Source organism: Canis lupus, chromosome 21, assembly GCF_003254725.2.
Source record: "Canis lupus dingo isolate Sandy chromosome 21, ASM325472v2, whole genome shotgun sequence".
In the NCBI taxonomy this organism is placed as follows: Eukaryota; Metazoa; Chordata; class Mammalia; order Carnivora; family Canidae; genus Canis; species Canis lupus.
This window is the reverse complement of record NC_064263.1, coordinates 31,903,828-31,922,176: the sequence shown is the minus strand read 5'-3', so window position 1 is coordinate 31,922,176 and position 18,349 is coordinate 31,903,828. Positions and strand designations below refer to the sequence as shown.

General features: G+C 38.7%; 1 protein-coding gene across 1 annotated transcript; it reads left to right on the top strand.

Annotated features, from left to right (window-relative positions):
• Positions 1 to 15,211: 15,211 nt before the first annotated feature.
• Positions 15,212 to 16,123, top strand: LOC112667955 (olfactory receptor 502). Its single transcript, XM_025460014.3, has one exon. The coding sequence runs from the start codon at positions 15,212 to 15,214 to the stop codon at positions 16,121 to 16,123; it is 912 nt and encodes a 303-aa protein (XP_025315799.3).
• The last annotated feature ends 2,226 nt before the right edge of the window (positions 16,124 to 18,349 follow it).

Genomic DNA, 18,349 nt, shown 5'->3' with positions numbered 1-18,349 from the left:
AATGTAATGAGTCTGTTATCTCTTGTTATTCCAGAGCTTCCTGGGTACCAAGGGAACAGTATATACAGAGTTTCTGTGAGATATTTTACATTTGATTTAAACCACCCTGGGGAATAAAATCCCTGAATCATCCTGGTAACTAATGATGACTTGCATTATGATGCTTTCGTGCATATACTCAGGATGATTCAGGATCACACAAGTCCAGAACCTTTGGTGTGATCCTTGGAACTGTCTTCTTGCCCTTGACAGGGCGTATGTAGTGGATGGCCTTGAAGTTGTGGCTGTGTTGGGGTGGGTGCCCAGGGAATGTTTTATAGAGGACGGGTAAGGTTATGCAAAGATTACACGACTAGGATACACATGTGGGACATTTTTGTTTGCAAAGAAAAGGTGGCCTTGGCTAGCATATTTATTACAATAGGCAATATTTCCTATGACTATATATTTCCTGTTGAACCTAATTAATGAATAAAATTATATTCAAAGCCAGGTCAGTGACTAAATATTCTAATAGTTCTGTAGGCCTCCATCCCTTTCTCTCTCCCTCCCCCAACCCCTCCAGATTGAAATTGGGGCAATCAGTACACCTGATATGGCTAGGGACAGTTCTCCAGTTTTTGGACCCTGGCCCTCTAGGCCATTAATTGTAGTGATTTGACATATCCAGTAAAGGAGTGCTTCAAAGAACACTGCCCTCAATGTTGGCCCTCAAAACAAGGCAGAGCTTAGGTAAGCACAGTCTTCAATTGAAAAGTACATTTGCTGTCTCTCAGCATTTCCCAAGTTCATGAATTCACACCAAAGAGGAGGAAGCTGGAAGAGAAATGTGTTTGTGTCAGACCTAGAGATATGGTTCCTGTAGCCCTTCCTAGTCAATTTTGCCATTTTTAGTAATTTGTAGCAGGTAAATTAGGATTTTTCATTCTACTTAGCGGAAAGAATTTCTAGGCTATAGATGGCAAAGAGTGAAATGTAAGTTTAATTGGTTAAGTCTAAGAAGTCCGTGGTTTTGCAGATGCCCTATCTGATCACAAGCAGGTTACCCTAACACTAAACAACAGGACTTCTATTTTGAGAGTCCCTAGGACTATAGGTCTCGTGAGTAGTGACCAAGAGGTCTGGAGTAAGGGACAAAGGAGAGTCAGCTGAACTACTGCCTTCCTGTCACATCTCATGTCTAGTCCCAAGTCAGATGATAATCAATGTGCTTTTTATCAAGAATTGGCTTTTCTATGGAATTCTCATTCTCAAATGAGCCAATTATAGGAATTAAATATTTGGGGGGTGGGGAGAAAGGGACAGTTAGGTCTCCTAAAGGCTGTTCTTGCAGAAAGCAGACGACACTTATATCTTATCTGAGCAAGTGCCCAGCAGGGGAAGGTGAGGAGAGAAACGGATACCGACAAAGCTCAGGAAAGCTGGCCATGGTATTTTTGAGCCGGAACTTACACTGTGCCCCATTCCTCAGCACAACTGGGAAAGAAGTTCTAGATCAAGGAATATCAGATAGTCACCAGTGAGATTCCAAAGGGGAAGGTATCTGGAAGACTCTCCAGGTCATGAGATTTAATTGCCATTTTTAGAATGGACTTGTATTAAAGGAAGGTACACAAATGATTCATGCATTCAGCTGGGGACAAATTTTAAGAGCGAGCATTCTCTAGAAAAGTCTTGGTAATGTTAACACCTGAAGCGTGGGGGGGGGTGGGGATCTTAGTAAAGGTATCGGAGGCAAAACTCAAAATAGCTAATACTTTGTTCTGCCCAAGCCAGGAACTCCTACAGATGTGATGATTCCTTCACTGAACTGTGAGTTGGTAGGTGCTCTTAATTACCATGTTTGCCTAGGAGTAGCTGTTGCATTTGGTTTAAGGCTTAATTATACATTTCCTTGGTGGAAAGTCCGCATATGAATAGTGTGAAGTTAAGCAACTGGGAATGTTCCCTTATAATTCTGTCCTAATGTTACCAAAATTTAAATCAGCTTGGAAGAAATGTGGGTGTTATCTGAGTGGAAAAGTTCAAACTTTAGAGTAAAGAAAGGCTTCTTGGGGGCACCCGGGTGGCTCAGTGGTTGAGCATCTGCCTTTGGCTCAGATTGTGATCCTGGGGTCCTGGGATTGAGTCCCGCATCAGGCTCCCTGCGGGGAGCCTGGTTTTCCCTCTGCCTATATCTCTGCCTCTCTCTGTGTTCTCTCATGAATAAATAAATAAAATATTTAAAAGAAAAAAAAAGGGATACTGAGGAAAAAAAGAAAAAAGAAAGACTTCTTCTCTCTTATATTTACTGTCCTTGTATTTGTGAGTTATGCTCATGCTGTGGCTTCCCAATAAAAGTTTGACTGTCTGGCTTGAGGAAAGCTTCTCTATGAGATCCTTTGGACTGTGATTATACTGGGGATATTGCAATTCAGATGCCTGATTGATTTCATCTGTCTGTGACTGATTTGAGTGACATCAACATATTAACCTGGAGGATTTGTTCAATAACATGCTTAAAGAGAAAATTATTTTGTAATAAAATGATGCACCTGTATTTGGAGATTATAATTAATTTGTTATGTATTTTCCTTCAGGTAGGAAAGCCTGCAGATGAGAATAACTCAGGATTTTTGCCATTTACTTGTAAGCTCAAAATAAACAAGGTATGTTACACAATCTGAGAAATGATTGCCTTCTGTATTTACCACCCATGGACTCCCAGAGAGTGCAACAGAGAAAAAAGAAGTGGTATAAAGAAGATTTTTATTTGAGAAAACAATAGATAAACAATCACTAAACAAGATTTCTAACATAGACTGTTACTCTTGTTTTATGTAAAACATTTCGGTTTCCTGCACTTATAATTATTTTTGCAATTCAAACATAGTATCCCAGTTTCCAAGGCCATGTGACACCAATTCAGCTTCATTATTAACAGCAAGAACTGCTTTTCCTTTTCCTTCACCAGTCTTTTTCTTTGGCACTGTCTCTGGGAAATTCCTTCCCTAAGAATGCCTTGAGGTATGTGACAGGGAATTCAGCATGCTGATGGCCATGGTCACCTGGTCCAAATCAGGACAAGGCTTGGGCCAGTTTGTTTTGGAATCTCAAACAAGAAAGTAGGATAGACCCAGGAATGAGAAGTGGAAGATATAGCTAAAAAAAAATTTCAGAGGAGGAATCATTGGTATGACAGCCAGGTTAGACGCCTGGGAGATGGAGACAGTCCTAATAGCACTAGGGATCTTTACAGAGACATACTAAAAACAAGTTAAGCAAAATCTCTAATCCCTAATATCCAAGAACTAGAGTCTGTGGGGCTGTGTAAGACAAGAGATGGATGATGGTTCAGTCAACAAGCAGCAGTAGAGAGGTTACCATTGCATGTGCCCTTGAACTCAAGTGAGTCCTGGCCAACAGGTTATTTTGGATTTCTTTAGACAACATGATTGCATAGTTCATAAGGTGACTTATGGACATGGATTCACTGTAGGATGCTCTGGCTGGGAGACAATCATCCCTGGTGAGAGAGCATGTAAGAAATGAATCTGTATAAAGGTGCCCATTGTGATAATGGTTGTTCTCTGTAGCAGGAGACTGTGCAGTACACAGAGAGAAAGGCAGTGCCCCCTGCAGACCAAAATGTGCATGAGACAAGGGGAATTCCAACCAAACTGGGCTATCAGAATTGTCTCCTGTTTCCATGCCAGGATGACGACATTCAATGCCAAGAAAAACACAAAGAAGGGCCTCTGATGTTCTTGATCTTCTGGGAACTCAGGGAGGAGGTGTTTGAGCCAGGTGCACTGAATCTCTTCAGTCATTTTGTTTTTCTTCTGGAATTTTTTTCTTCTGGAGGAGGATGAGAAATGAGAAAATAGTAGACACCGAGGAAAACAACAAATAATCAGAGGGATTGAGATTAGATGCAAATAGTTTACCCTCAGCGCAGTTTTGGTGTAGTTACATAACGGGAATTCTCACATTGTTAGTGTGTACAAACAACATTGAACATGATTTTTTTTAAAATGACATTTGTTCCTATAAATCTTCTAAGTCCTATTTTCTCACACTCCTTCCTTGAACTACATCACTACAAGCATGCATTCCGATAACAACTTACCTACATAAGAGACCAACTGTAGCAACTGATTTTTTTAAAAGATTGTATTTATTTATTTATTTGTATGTGTGTGTGTGTGTGTGTGTGGGGGGAGAGAGAGAGAGAGAGAGAGAGAGAGAGCCTGTACTTGAGAGATGGGAAGGGAGCAGCAGAGGGAGAAGCAGACTCCCTCCTGAACAGGCAGCTCAATGTGAGACTTGATCCCAAGACCCTGAGGATCATGACCTGAGCTGAAGGCAGATGCTTAACCAACTGAACCACCCAGGTATTGTGCCCAAGACTGCGAATCTGAGAAACCACCAAGAAGCCAACACCGATGCAAGTACACAAGGGTTTATTTACAAGCTCGAGCTTGGGTCCAAGTATACTCCATACAACAGAGCAGGGGCTTGGACCCCGAAGTGGGTTACAGCTAGTTTTTTATGGGCTGGTCTAGGGGATTTTCAGAAGGGGTGGAAGAAAAATTTTTTTTTCTTTCCAATATGGGGAAAGGGTGAGGGAGTTTCTTAAGATCTGATATGGGATTCTCTGCTGAGGGCATTCTGCAGTTTTTCCTGTAAAGTTCAGCTCTTATTCCCAGGGGCCTAAGATGGCTATACTTGTGCTAATGCTAAACTTGAGGTGGAATGGCCTTAATTTTTCTTGGCCTCCACACCAGGCACCCCTGATTTCCGAAGATTAAAAATATCTGGGTGAAAAGATGGTCTAAAAATATTCAGTGGAAGGAATTCTGATGATATATCATGGTTTGATCTTTACCTAAGAAGGTACTAAAATATTGGTTACCCACATTCGAAAGTGAAAGAAGTCACACACCAAGTAATACAATCATAAAGTTTCAAATCCTAAAAACTTTGCAGAGAGAACGATTTTAAAAATGGTATTAGAAAAGCATCAGCACACTTTACAACAGCTACACTAAAAACTGGGAGATAATACATTGGTTCGAAATGCTGATGTAAAAGTATTTCTATAACTAGCCAAATTATTACTCAGGTGGGAAAGGTAGAAAAATAAATGTCTTTTCAAACTTGAAAAAAAAAAGAAGATATGAAGGTACAACTGGTGTGGGCACTGTGGACATCCTCATAGGATTTAAAGCATGATGGTGGAATCTGGTATTCCAGTTGTATCCTCCCCTCCCCATAGACCCTCAAAGAGCTCACTGTATATTCATTGCTAGACTGAACCCTCATATCCTTTTCTTTCCTACTCTTTTCAATACCAATTTATGTGAAAGAATGTCCTTTCTTGACCAACTGAATACCCAGAATAGTGCTAATTCATGCTTCAAAGCTACTGTTACATACTTAACTCTATAATTGTCTCCAGGTATTCTATTTTCAGAATTATTTGTAGCTTACTCACAAGCACATGTAGTAAAATGAGAGGACCTGTTTACTTCCATTCATGTACTTATGCCCAATTTCAAATTTCTTTTTTGCACATTTCATATTGCTTTTGCACTTGTTTTTGTACAATTATTAAGTGTTTGGATACTCCTCCCCCAACTACTTAATTTGTAAATGAACAGGCTTAAAATACATTTGTGTGTAACTTGAAAAGCAAAACAAAAATCGAAATGCTCACTGCTTTCAATGTTTGAGAACTCAGCGGAGAAAAGCAGTCTGATAAAACAGGACAGAGTAGGCCATCTGTGATGACAGAGTGTGGATGTCAATAATTAAGTGTTTTACTGTACAACAAACTAGTAAAAGATTCAGTATCTTTTTGGCCATGGGCTATTTCTACAAAGGTAATCTTTTTATATGAGTTTAAAAATGCCTTCTTTAGCCTCATCTATGCTCTTCTGGCTTCACTATAAGTCAGATTCTAGATCCACCATTCCTTTATTTTTTTAATAAATTATTTATTTATTTATGATAGTCACACAGAGAGAGAGAGAGAGAGAGAAGCAGAGAGAGAAGCAGGCTCCATGCACCGGGAGCCCGACGTGAGATTCAATCCTGGGTCTCCAGGATCGCGTCCTGGGCCAAAGGCAGGTGCCAAACCACTGCGCCACCCAGGGATCCCTAGATCCATCATTCCTAGAATCTTCTTCATCTCTCACTGAGTCAACACGGGTACATGTGCCAGAATGTGGCTGATGTAGAAAATTATTTTCAAGCCTGGGATCGATTCCTGAATGAACCCTAACCAGATGGCCCCTCTCATTGGTGGGGCACACTTCAGATTCGGATGGTACTTACCAGTCATCCATATAGCAATTCATAGAGATTTTAGGAATTTTATTAAACATGCCAGTTTTAGGGGTGCCTGGGTGGCTCAGTCAGTTAAGCATCTGTCTTTGGCTCAGGTCATGATCTCAGAGTCCTGAGATCCAGCCCCATTTCAGGCTCCCTCCTCAAGGGGAGCTTGTTTCTCCCTCTCCCTTTGCCATTCCCCCTGCTTGTGCTCTCTAGCTCTCTCTCTTTCTCAAATAAATGCATAAAATCTTTTTTAAAAATATGCCAGTTTTAATTTTAAAAAGTTAGGTAGTTTCAGGCCTGAAAGTGGGAGAAGATGAATTTCTCTAGTATTTGCAATTTCTGTTTGAATACATGTATATATATAGTTAAGAACATACATATATAGAGAAAGAGAGAGTTAAGAATTAATAACATTCCCTGTTGCTCTAATGCCCCCATTATCTGGGTAAATGCTATAATATTTTAGATATATTTAGATGTATTACCTTGAGCTGCTGGGGAGACAGAGATAAGCAGAGACAGTGTCTCATCTACCAGGTCTCTGGGGCTAGTCTTCAATTCTGTACCTCAGCTTCAGTTCCAAATATAGGAGATGTGAATCCTTGAACTAATCCTAAGACTCAGTGTGGTCTCTGAAATTGACTATGAGTGAAGACTGCCCTGTTCCCAGAGGAGTCATTAAAACCATCTACTCTGAGCCAACTAATCCAAACCCAAAGTCTAGTTTCAGGAAAACAACTTCCACATCAAAGGCAAGTAATTGTTCTAATGAGCTTGAAAATGTATTTGCTTATAATTGCAGTAAGAAAAGTAAGCCTTGGCCTCATGTCAGAGCCAGACTACTAGTCAGACTGAATAATAATAAAAAAAATAAGAGTAGCATCATAGTAATAGCAGTAAATTAATTCTAGTACAAACATTCTTTCCTCCTTTGCTATGGAAAATAGTGAGTGACAGAGGCACCTGTTACAGCTGGAACAGTGATGGGGCCAGGGTACTAGAATAATGCTCATTTTATTATTTTATTTTTTAGAGAGAGAGAGAGAAAGTGGGAGGAAGAGGCCAAGGGAGAGGGAAAGAGAGAATCCCAAGCAGGCTACATGCCCACCACCTGTCCCCTCCATCAAGACCTGAACTGCGGTCAAGAGTCAGATGCTCAACCAACTGAGCCCCACAATGCCAACTTTAAGTTGAGTTGCTTGTGGGTTGGCTGGCTGGCTTAGTAGATAGAGCATGTAACTCTTGATCTCAGGGTTGTGAGTTTGAGCCTCACATTGGGTATGCATATTACTTAAAAATAAAATCTAAAACAAATTGAGTTATTTGTATTGAATTGTAAGTATCCTTTATAATCTGATACAAGGCCCTAATCAGATATATGACACGCAAATATTTTCTCCTATTCTGTGTGTTATTTCTTCGCTGATTGAGAGTTTCATTTGAAGCACAAAAGTTTTAACTTTAATGAAAGAAATTTACCTATATTTTCTTGTGTTGTTCATTTTTTAAAAAGATTTCACTTATTTATTCATGACACACAGAGAGAGGCAGAGACATAGGCAGAGGGAGAAGCAGGCTCCTTGTGGGAGCCCAACACAGGACTCAATCCTGGGACCCCAGGATCACGCCCTCAGCTAAAGGCAGATGCTCAACCACTGAGCCACCCAGGAGTCCCTGTTGCTCATGTTTTTGATATCATGCTTAAATATCCATTACTAAATCCAAGATAAAGAAAAACCAAAGGGGTGGAACATCAGTGTGTATGTGTGTGTATATTAACGCGAATGGTGGAGGTGTGAAGAATGTCAACTGATGACTATATAAAAAATTTGGATCAATAAAGAAAATGGCATAAGCTGTAGAAATACAAATTTTAACCTCCAAGCTACTTAATTCAGCCTTGATTTAGAGTTACAACTTATATCAATAGCTGCAAATTTGAAAGACTAGGAAACCGTATTTTAAAGTAATCTTTGAGATGAAAATGAACTGAATTAGCCATAATATCTTGTTGCATAGATATGAGTAAATGTTAGAAAAATATTTTTTACATATATATAATTAAAGAAACTAAAGACCTATCTTGAGGGGGTAAGATTTATATTTCTCATTTGTCTAGAATAAAGTTGAGACTTACTTTTAATAAACTTGCCTGTGAGATTCCACTTTAACTCTACTTATTTATTGCTATATATCTTTCAAACTTGATACTTGCTTGTCAGCTGTGAGCAATTATTAATTTTTGTTTTATCTTTGCAAAATATCAAACTAAATGCATTCTCTTTTTTGATACCTAGCCCTTCATTATTCTGTTCTGACCTTGTTACAATAAACTCACCCAATAATATCTGTGGTAATTCTCAGGCTTGGAAAATTACTGTTTTTCTCCTTGTAACAATTATGTTCAAATTAAATAAATAGGGAAAATAGCAGGAAAGGTTCTGGTTATTAATTCCAATTTGAGGGGGAGGATCCTCCTCAGAACCAACAAGTAATTCTCTGGACGCTATCATACAGTTCAACACAATTCTGATGCTATCTACCTGGAAATAACATCAGATCTTACAGATAAAGGCTCAGTCCCACAAAACTACGCGTCCCCCATCACCTAACTTCAGCTGCCAATCCCAAACCCAGTATCACCTGTGTGTCTGACCCACCAGCTATAGATTAGAGCTTTCTATAACCTGTTTGTACTTCAGACACCAGTCACAAACTCAGGTTGTTGCCTTATTTCTGGCTCTAAGTTGTAAGTTCCCACAACTCCCACCTCAGATTTGATTAATTTGCTATAGCAGGTCACAGAAACATTTTACATGTTGGATTAGCCATTTATTTTATAAGGATATAATTCGGAATAGCCAGATGGAAGAGATGCATAGGAAAGGGATGGGGAAATGTGAGGAGTTTCCAAGCTTTGTGAGCATTCCCACTCTCCCCAAATCTCCATGAGTTCACCAACTTGGAAGCTCTCCCAACCCCTCCCTTTGGGGTTTTATGGAAGCTTCATTATATGGGCACCATTGTTTACCGTGGCTGACTCAATACCCAGTCTGTCTCCTGCCCAGAAGTCAGCAGAGTGTAACTGAAAGTTCCACCTCTCTAATCTTTATTAATGTTAATGCCTTGCCTGCTTAAGAGCCCCAATCCCTACAAGGAGCCAAAAGTCACCTCATTAACGTAACAAAAGACTCCTAGGTTGCTCTCACCACTTAGGAAATTTCAAAGGTTTTAGGAGCTCTGTGCCAGAAACCAAGACTAAGACCAAAAGTTTATTTCTTATTATTCATCACAATATCACAAGCAAAACACAGATAGAATACCTAATTTTTATTTGGGAAGGCATATTATTAACAGACACTGAAGTATCTCAAACATGAACTAGTTTAGAGTCCAAAGTGGTTCCCTGCTGGGAGTCAGAATTTGGATTTGTAAAGAACTGGTCAGTGGGCCATTGTTTTCTTTATGAGCCATCTAGGGCCATATAATTATTTGATAGTGCAAAAAGTGAATAATATTAAATCCTTTTAATAAATAACTCTCCCTGGCTGTTGTGTGGAAGGCCAAATATGCATAGAGAAAAATCAATAAGAACAGCCATTTCAGTGTTAAGATGCAAAGAAGTGGACACATTTGATAGAAACTTCAGGGGGTAAAATCAACTGGAGCTTGTTATTGATGAAAACAGGACCAGAAATTAGTATCCTGAATACTGGCCTGATGCTCAGTGACATGGGAAATAAAGGCAGAAGGAAATGTAGATAAAATTAAATGTCCTTATAACCTGCAGCCCTTTGACAAATACTTAAGACAGGCAGAGTATACAGATCATCCAGGAAGCTCCAAACTTTCTTAATGTTAATGCCTTGCTAGAGGGTTAAATAACCTTAGTTTGACAATGCAAGGCCTCCTGCATCCTGTGAGTCTTTTTTTTTCTTAAAGATTTATTTATTTCCTAAAAAAAAAAAACTAAAAAAAAAAAAAAAGATTTATTTATTTATTCATGAGAGACAGAGACTTAGGCTGAGGCAGGAGCAGGCTCCATGCAGGAAGCCCGATGTGGGACTCTTCCCAGACCTCAGGATCACACCCTGAGCCAAAGGCAGATGCTCAACTGCTGAGCCACCCAGGCATCCCTGTAAATCTTTAGGATATGAAAATCCTTTTGGAACCTCCCTTATCTTCCCCCTACCCCAAAGTATATAATCAGTCACCTCTCACAATCCCGGAGCAGCAGCTCTTTCTGCCCCTGGGTCCTGTCCTGTGCTTTATTTATTTATGTATTTATTTTTAAAATTTATAGCACTAAAGTGCGTGTTTTTTAATAGATTATTTTATTTATTTTTTTATTGAAGTTTGATTTGCTAACATATAGTATAACACCCAGTGCTCATCCCAAGTGCCCTCCTCAGTGCCCGTCACCCAGTTACCCCAACCCCCCCCCGCCCACCTCCCCTTCTGCAACTCTTTGTTCATTTCCCAGAGTTAGTAGTCTCTCACAGTTTGTCTCTCTCTCTCTCTAAGTTTCCCCACTCAGTTCCCCTCCTTTCCCTTATAATCCCTTTCACTATTTCTTATATTCCCCGTATAAGTGAAACCATATGATGATTGTCCTTCTCCTATTGACTTGCTTTACTCAGTATAATACCCTCCACTTCCAACCATGTCGAAGCAAATAGTGGGTATCTGTCCTTTCTCATGGCTGAGTAATATTCCATCGCAATATATAGACCAGGTCTTCTTTATCCACTCATCTTTTGAAGGACATCATGGCTCTTTCCATAGTTTGGCTATTGTGGACATTGCTGCTATAAACATCGGGGTGCAGGTGTCCCGGTGTTTCATTGCATCTGTATCTTTGGGGTAGATCCCCAGCAGTGCAATTGCTGGGTTGTAGGGCAGGTCTATTTTTAACTCTTTGAGAAACCTCCACACTGTTTTCCAGAGTGGCTGTACCAGTTTGCATTCCCAACAACAGTGCAAGAGGGTTCTGCTTCCCCACATCCTCTCCAACATTTGTTATTTTCTGTCTTGTTAATTTTCCCCATTCTCACTGGTGTGAGGTGGTATCTCATTGTGGTTTTTATTTGTATTTCTCTAATGGCAAGCAATGCAGAGCATTTTCTTTTCTTTTCTTTTTTTTTTACCTATTTTTTTTTTTTTTGTCCTGTGCTTTAATAAAACCACCATTTTGCACTAAAGATGTCTCAAGAACTTTTTTTTGGCCATTGGCTTCCACAAACCTCACCAACATTACAAAAACTACATCATCACTCAGGGCCAGACTGTAGGCCCTGCCAGTTTTAGGGAATTAGGCAGAGTGTTAAAGGTAGAGAGAGAAAACTAAATCAAGGATTGGCTGGGAACCAGTGGTCATCTCAGAAGCACTCAAGTCTCAAAGTTGACTAGACAGCCGTTCTAGTTAAGTGTACACATTCTAGCATTTAGTCTGACCTGAATCTTGAACCAGGATTTAGTTTAACCATTTGAGCACATCTGGACAAGTCTCTTAATTTAAGCCTCAGTTCTTTCTTGATAAAGTTAAAATAATGGAAATACTTAGTTCATCAAATTATTATGAGGATTAAATGAGAAAATATAAGTAAAAAATCAAGTGCACTGCTTGGCAAGGAGTCAAGTCTGAATGAAGATTGGTTAGTATTATTACTGGAAAATCTATCAAGGGTGCATCAGGAGGATGAGCTAGGATTTTCTACAATTCAATAGAATTAGATTGAGTGTTGAGTTGAAGACCACTGTTTCTCCCATCATCCTTCTAGCTGCATAAACAACTAGCCAGTAGTCATTCCTTTGAGGCATGCAGGCTAAATCTGATCTGGAATTCATCCCAAACATCTTTTCTCTTCACAGCTCCCTATGTATATAATTTTAAAGATACTCATTTAATACTTTTTGCTAGAAAAAAAATGTATACATGTCTTAAAAATTGTGTTATTTAAAATTCAACCTTACATGGCATTTTATCCTACATTACCCCAGGCACCCAATGAAGTGCCTTACCTATATCGCTATTAATTCTCATAAAATGAACACATGTTGAATGAACAGAACTAACGTTATATTTTTAGTATTCCTTAATCTGAAATATCAAAGTACACTTTGAGCCAATATTTAGCCATGAGATAATTTATTATATCACACTCCCAATAATTATTAAATGAGAGTGCACCAATACCTAGATAAAAATTAAAAGTAAAGAGATCACTTGAGAATTGCCCGAAATCTAAGAAATTAGCTGTGTCTGTGTGAGGGGAAATGCTTAGTATTCGCTAGAGAATGTGATAATGATCCCTGCTGCTTTCAACTTCACATTTGAATGTCTAGAATCTTCAGAGATTTATTTCCAAAGGCAATAATATAAGATAGCATGGCTGCTATATAACAATGACTTTGAATTTCTTGCTTTAGAATGAATGAATTCTTATTTCAAGAGGTAGGATTTTGGCTTTTGTGACTTAATACTATTCTCTAAAGGTATCTGTACTTTCAAGTCATTGTGGAGAAACAGGGCAGATGTAACCTAGCAGTCAGCTAACAAGTGACCTTAACTGAATTAACCTACATTTCTGCGGTCTATTTAGTGCATATAAATAGGCATACTTCCAGGTACCGGGTTTCATCATTTACCCATTTCTAAGACCAGAAACTCACCTGGTCTTCCTATACCATCGAAACTTGGAATTCTGCCATAATGCTAATAAATTAACTAGCCTTGAGATGCTTTGAGGATTTATTGTTAGTAAATATCTTGTGGAAATGATGAGGGTTAGGTTTAGAACAGAATTGTTGCTGAGGACAAAACTAAAGCTGACCCCTTCCTCGGCCCCCTCCTGCTCACGGGATATGTGTGACATTCCTCAGTCACTCTGGCTGCCCTAAAGCTAAGGAAAGGAAAAACAAATAGTTAATTTATAGAGATCACAATCCTGCAAGATATGTCTCCCTCAGATTAAAATGTCTTAGTAATTTATAAGAACAAAGCATTTTTATCAATAACCTAGCTTCCAGAAGGAAATGTAGATACAATTAAATGTCCTTATAACCTGCAGCCCATTGACAGATACTTGAAGCAGGCAGAGCATAATGTTCCTCCAGGAAGACCCCAAGTGTCTTGATGTTAATGCTTTGCTAGAAGGAAAAACCTTAACTTCATGATGGCAAGGCTTCTGGTATCCTGTGAGTCTTCTTTAATGTATGAAAATCCTTTGAAACCTCCCTTTTCCTTACCACCCCCCAATCCCAAGTATATAATCAGCCACCCCTCACAACCGTGGGGCAGCAGCTCTTTCTGTCCATGGGTTCTGTTCCTGTGCTTTAATAAAATCACCCATTTACACCAAAGATGTCTCAAGAATTCTTTCCTGGCCATCAACTTCCAATCTCAACCCTACATTCCAAAATTACATCAGAAGGACATTATTTACTGCACTGAATGCTTTTAGCTTATAGACAAGCAGATACTATGGAAAAAGTCTAGAATATAAAGCCAGAAAACATAGAGGGGAGATTCAATCTGGCCACTTGCTGGGTGGACGTGGATAAACGTCTTAACTTTTGAGGTTGAAACTTCACTCAGCTACACATTATGTCAAAAATACAGTTATTTTACCCTATAATTCTCCAGGGAGAAAGCATGGCTACAGTAGGAAATGATTTGATTTGTTTGAATAAATGTAGTTTATATCCTAGATATTTATTAATCATGTTTTGCATAGTAATTAGATTGACATATCAATCTACTTGATAAAGCAATATTTTAATTATAATATTGAATGTACATAATAAATTTATAATAAGTGACTTTTCATTTATAACCTTAATTTGAAATTCCTTCCTGTTTGTTCTATCAAGATTATGTTTCTCCTTTTTAAAAAATGGTTTTGTTTTACTGTGTTGTAAACTTTGTAACTAGTACCTTTTTTATACACTAGCTATCCTCAAGTAGAAAGTGTAAATTTGTTATCCATCCATTTCCAAGAGACTCTGCTTTGTCCTAAGTATTATTTCATTTCATTTATAGCATAGTTACCAAAGGAATGAACTAGATCCAAACTGTCTGGGATTCATATTCTGATTCTACCACATGGTATGTAAAGATGAATTACTTAATATTTTCAAGGCCAATTTCTTCATTTATAAATCATAAAAATGCTTACTATTATTTCATAGACATTAACGTAGAACTATATATACAAAATTCTTAACCCTGTGCCCTATTGCTTAGTAAGTGTTCAATAATGTTAGCTATTACTCAAGACTCCAGTAAATAGGCCAATATTTATGCATTTAATCCTTTCTGTTATGTTTACCATCCCTTTTGCTCTTTAGGTAGGTCTTATGTTTTTCATCTTTAGCTTTTTTTTTTAAAGATTTATTTATTTATTTATTTATTTATTTATTTATTTATTTATTTTAGACAGAGAGAGAGAGAGAGAGAGAGAGAGGCAGAGACACAGGCAGAAGAATAAGCAGGCTCCATGCAGGGAGCCCGACACGGGACTCAATCCTGGGACTCCAGGATCGCGAGCCACCCAGGGATCCCCTATTCATCTTTAGCTTTAAAGCTACTTTAAATACATTTTATAAATAGATACTATAAAGAGAAAAGGATATACATTACTTGAAGGTTTCCTAGTTTCTGCTCAAAACAGTTCTTAAAATACTCATATGTTAATAATAAACTTTCTGCTCTATATGTAAAATAAATCTTTTACTCTAAAGTAGAAAAAAGAAGTCCAAACTTAGTTTGAATATTTACTCGTTTATATAACATCTTTGGGAATTAATGAAAATGAAGCCATCTAATTTATAACTCCTGTAATGTTTCACCACAGGTTCTGTGATGCTATTTGGGTAGCAACTCCATTTCCTCATGGATTCCCTGGTGGATGGGAACCACACTGCAGTGACAGGGTTCATTTTATTGGGCCTAACTGAGGACCCTGTCCTTCGAGTCATCCTCTTCATGACCATCCTCTGCATCTACCTGGTGACCGTATCTGGCAACCTTAGCACGATCATTCTGATCAGGTTCTCCTCTCAGCTCCACCACCCCATGTATTTTTTTCTGAGCCACTTGGCCTTGGCTGACCTAGGCTATTCCTCTTCTGTCACACCCAACATGCTTATAAACTTCCTGGTGGAGAGAAATATGATCTCCTATCTTGGATGTGCTATCCAGCTGGGTTCAGTTGTTTTCTTTGGGTCAAGTGAGTGCTTCCTTCTGGCTGCAATGGCATATGATCGATTCATGGCCATCTGCAACCCACTGCTTTATTCAACCAAAATGTGCACACAGGTTTATGTTCGCCTACTCACAGTGACTTACCTAGGTGGTTTTCTCAATGCTTGCTCTTTCACTATTTCCTTCTCTTTTTTACTTTTCTGTGGACCAAATCAAGTCAATCATTTTTTCTGTGATTTTGCTCCTTTAGTTAAACTCTCCTGCTCTGATAGTAGAATCCCTGCGGTTGTCCCCTCATTTACAGCTGGCTCCATCATTGTGGTCACGATGTGTGTCATAGTCATCTCCTATATCTGTATCCTCATCACCATCCTGAAGATGAGCTCCACTGAGGGACGCCACAAGGCCTTCTCCACCTGCACATCCCACCTCACAGTGGTGACTCTGTTCTTTGGGACCATTACATTCATTTATGTGATGCCCAAGTCCTGCTACTCGACTGACCAGAACAAGGTGGTGTCTTTGTTCTACATGGTGGTGGTCCCCATGTTGAACCCCCTCATCTATAGCCTCAGGAACAATGAGATGAAGGGGCTCTGAAGAGAGAGCTTGGCAGAAAAATATTTCCTTAGTCAAGCTTGTTATTTTATGGTATCAGATAAAATAATATACCATATAATAATAAAAAGGATATAGGGTGTCTGTGGTCTGAATAGGTCAGCCAGCATGGAGCATTTTAGTGAAGTAGGAGGATGGATTTTCTGATATCAGTTGTAATTCAGAGGCTTATAGCCAGTTACCTTTAACAAAATTAATTTAAATTTAAATTATAAATACAAATTAGTTTATGTGAAAATATACTTAACTGAAAATCTTTCATAACTTTTAAAAAAAGATTTTATTTGTTTATTGATGAGAGACAGAGAGAGAGGCAGAGACATAGGCAGAGGGAGAAGCAGGCTCCCTGAGGGGAGCCCAATGTGGGACTTGATCCTAGGACCCCAAGATCACTTGAGCCAAAGGCAGGACATTCAACCACTGAGCCACCCAAGCATCCTTCGTAACTTTTATCACTATTTTTTCAAAAGCTGTTCCCTGTGTTACTTAAGTTTATTGTACCTCTAAACCATTAAGACTGTGTCCGTTTTCAATAATATTTTATCCTGTAATGTGTGTGATAACACTAGATATGATTGAGTACCTTTGAGAGGAAGTGACCAAATGGAACCAGACAGTAAAACTACTGGAAACATTTTTTTTGCAGGAAGGTTATCTGCTGGGGATGGGTTCTGTGGACTCATAAATGCTGGTCTGTATTCCTGATCTCTGGTTTCAGCCTAGTTGCAGCGAATCTCATAGAACAAGAGGGTGAGATGCCCCTGACTAACCTGTGAATGCTTCTGTCAGGTCAAATATGTGACTGCTCTGTGGGAGTGAGCAGGACTCCTGAATTCCTCAGGGAATCAGTGAACAAACAACTCTTGGAGTGATGTGTTCATGGGTAGACTCACATCCTATGAAGGAAGTTGGAAGGGACTAGATTGTGTTTCCTCCATGAAACTAAACCTACCTGTATGTATTGACAACTACCACACTTCTCTTTCCCAGTCCTCTCTTTAACATTTTAGACAAAAATATTTTTTGTCTAATGAAACTCAAGCACAGATGATCTCAAACTGAAGTGCCATTTCCTACCCCAAATTTCTCCCTCCACTATTCTGTATCCCAATAAAGAGGCACCTCATTCAATCAGTTTATGGATTCCTGAACCCTGAGAGAAATGGGTATTTCCCCCTTCACATTCCTGCATCAGTCACAAAATGTTACACCACCAGTCACAAAATGTTACACATTCAGAGTCCAATATTTACTTCCTACTTCTTTTCATTTCCATGGTTAGCACCTGTATTTCAAACTACCGTCTCGTACATTTATTTTACAATAGGACTCCTGTGATAGCTAGTTTTATGTGTTGACTGGGCTATGGTGATCAGCTGTTTGGTCAAACACCAGTCTTGGTGTGGCTGTGAAGGTATTTTTGGATGTGACTAACATTTAATCAGTAGGCTTTGAATAAAGTACATTAGCCTCCATAATGGGGGTGGTGCTCAGTTGAAAGCCTGAGGAGAAAAAATCTGAGGTCTTCTGAAAAAGAGGGATAATCCCTTTGGATTCAAGACTATAACATCATCTCCTACGGAATTTGTTCTGCTGGACTGCACTGTGGGTTTTGAAATTGCCAACTCCAACAATTATTTGAGCCACTTCCTTAAAATCTCTGTATATGTATTTATATATTCATACAGAATTTTTTTTATTGGTTCTGTATCTCTGGAGAATCCTAAATAATACAATCCTAACCAGCTTTCCTCTACCTTCTTTTACTCTCTTCCAATTCATTCTCCATATAACATGATTAGAAATCTAAATAGATGACTTCTTTCATTAATATCTCCCAAAGAGTTCAGAAAAAGGGCAAAATTTATTTATTTTTAATTCCAGTATAGTTGACATACAGTGTTATATATTAGTTTCAGGTGTACAATATACTGACTCAACAATTCCATACACCACCCAGTGTTCATCATGACAAATACACTCCTTAATCCCCATCACCTATTTCACCCATCCCTCCACCCACATCCCCTCTGGTAACAATCAGATTATTCTCTATAATTAAGAGTCTCTCTATTTTCCTTTGCTCATTTGTTTCTTAAATTCCACATATGAGTGAAATCATATAGTAGTTGTCTTTCTCCTTTGATTTATTTTACTTAGCATTATACTCTGTAGCTCCATTCATGTTATTACAAATGGCAAGATTTC

Bases quoted from the DNA above. Each gene is read 5' to 3' on its own strand.
- LOC112667955 (XM_025460014.3), top strand. From the start codon at position 15,212: ATGGATTCCCTGGTGGATGGGAACCACACTGCAGTGACAGGGTTCATT.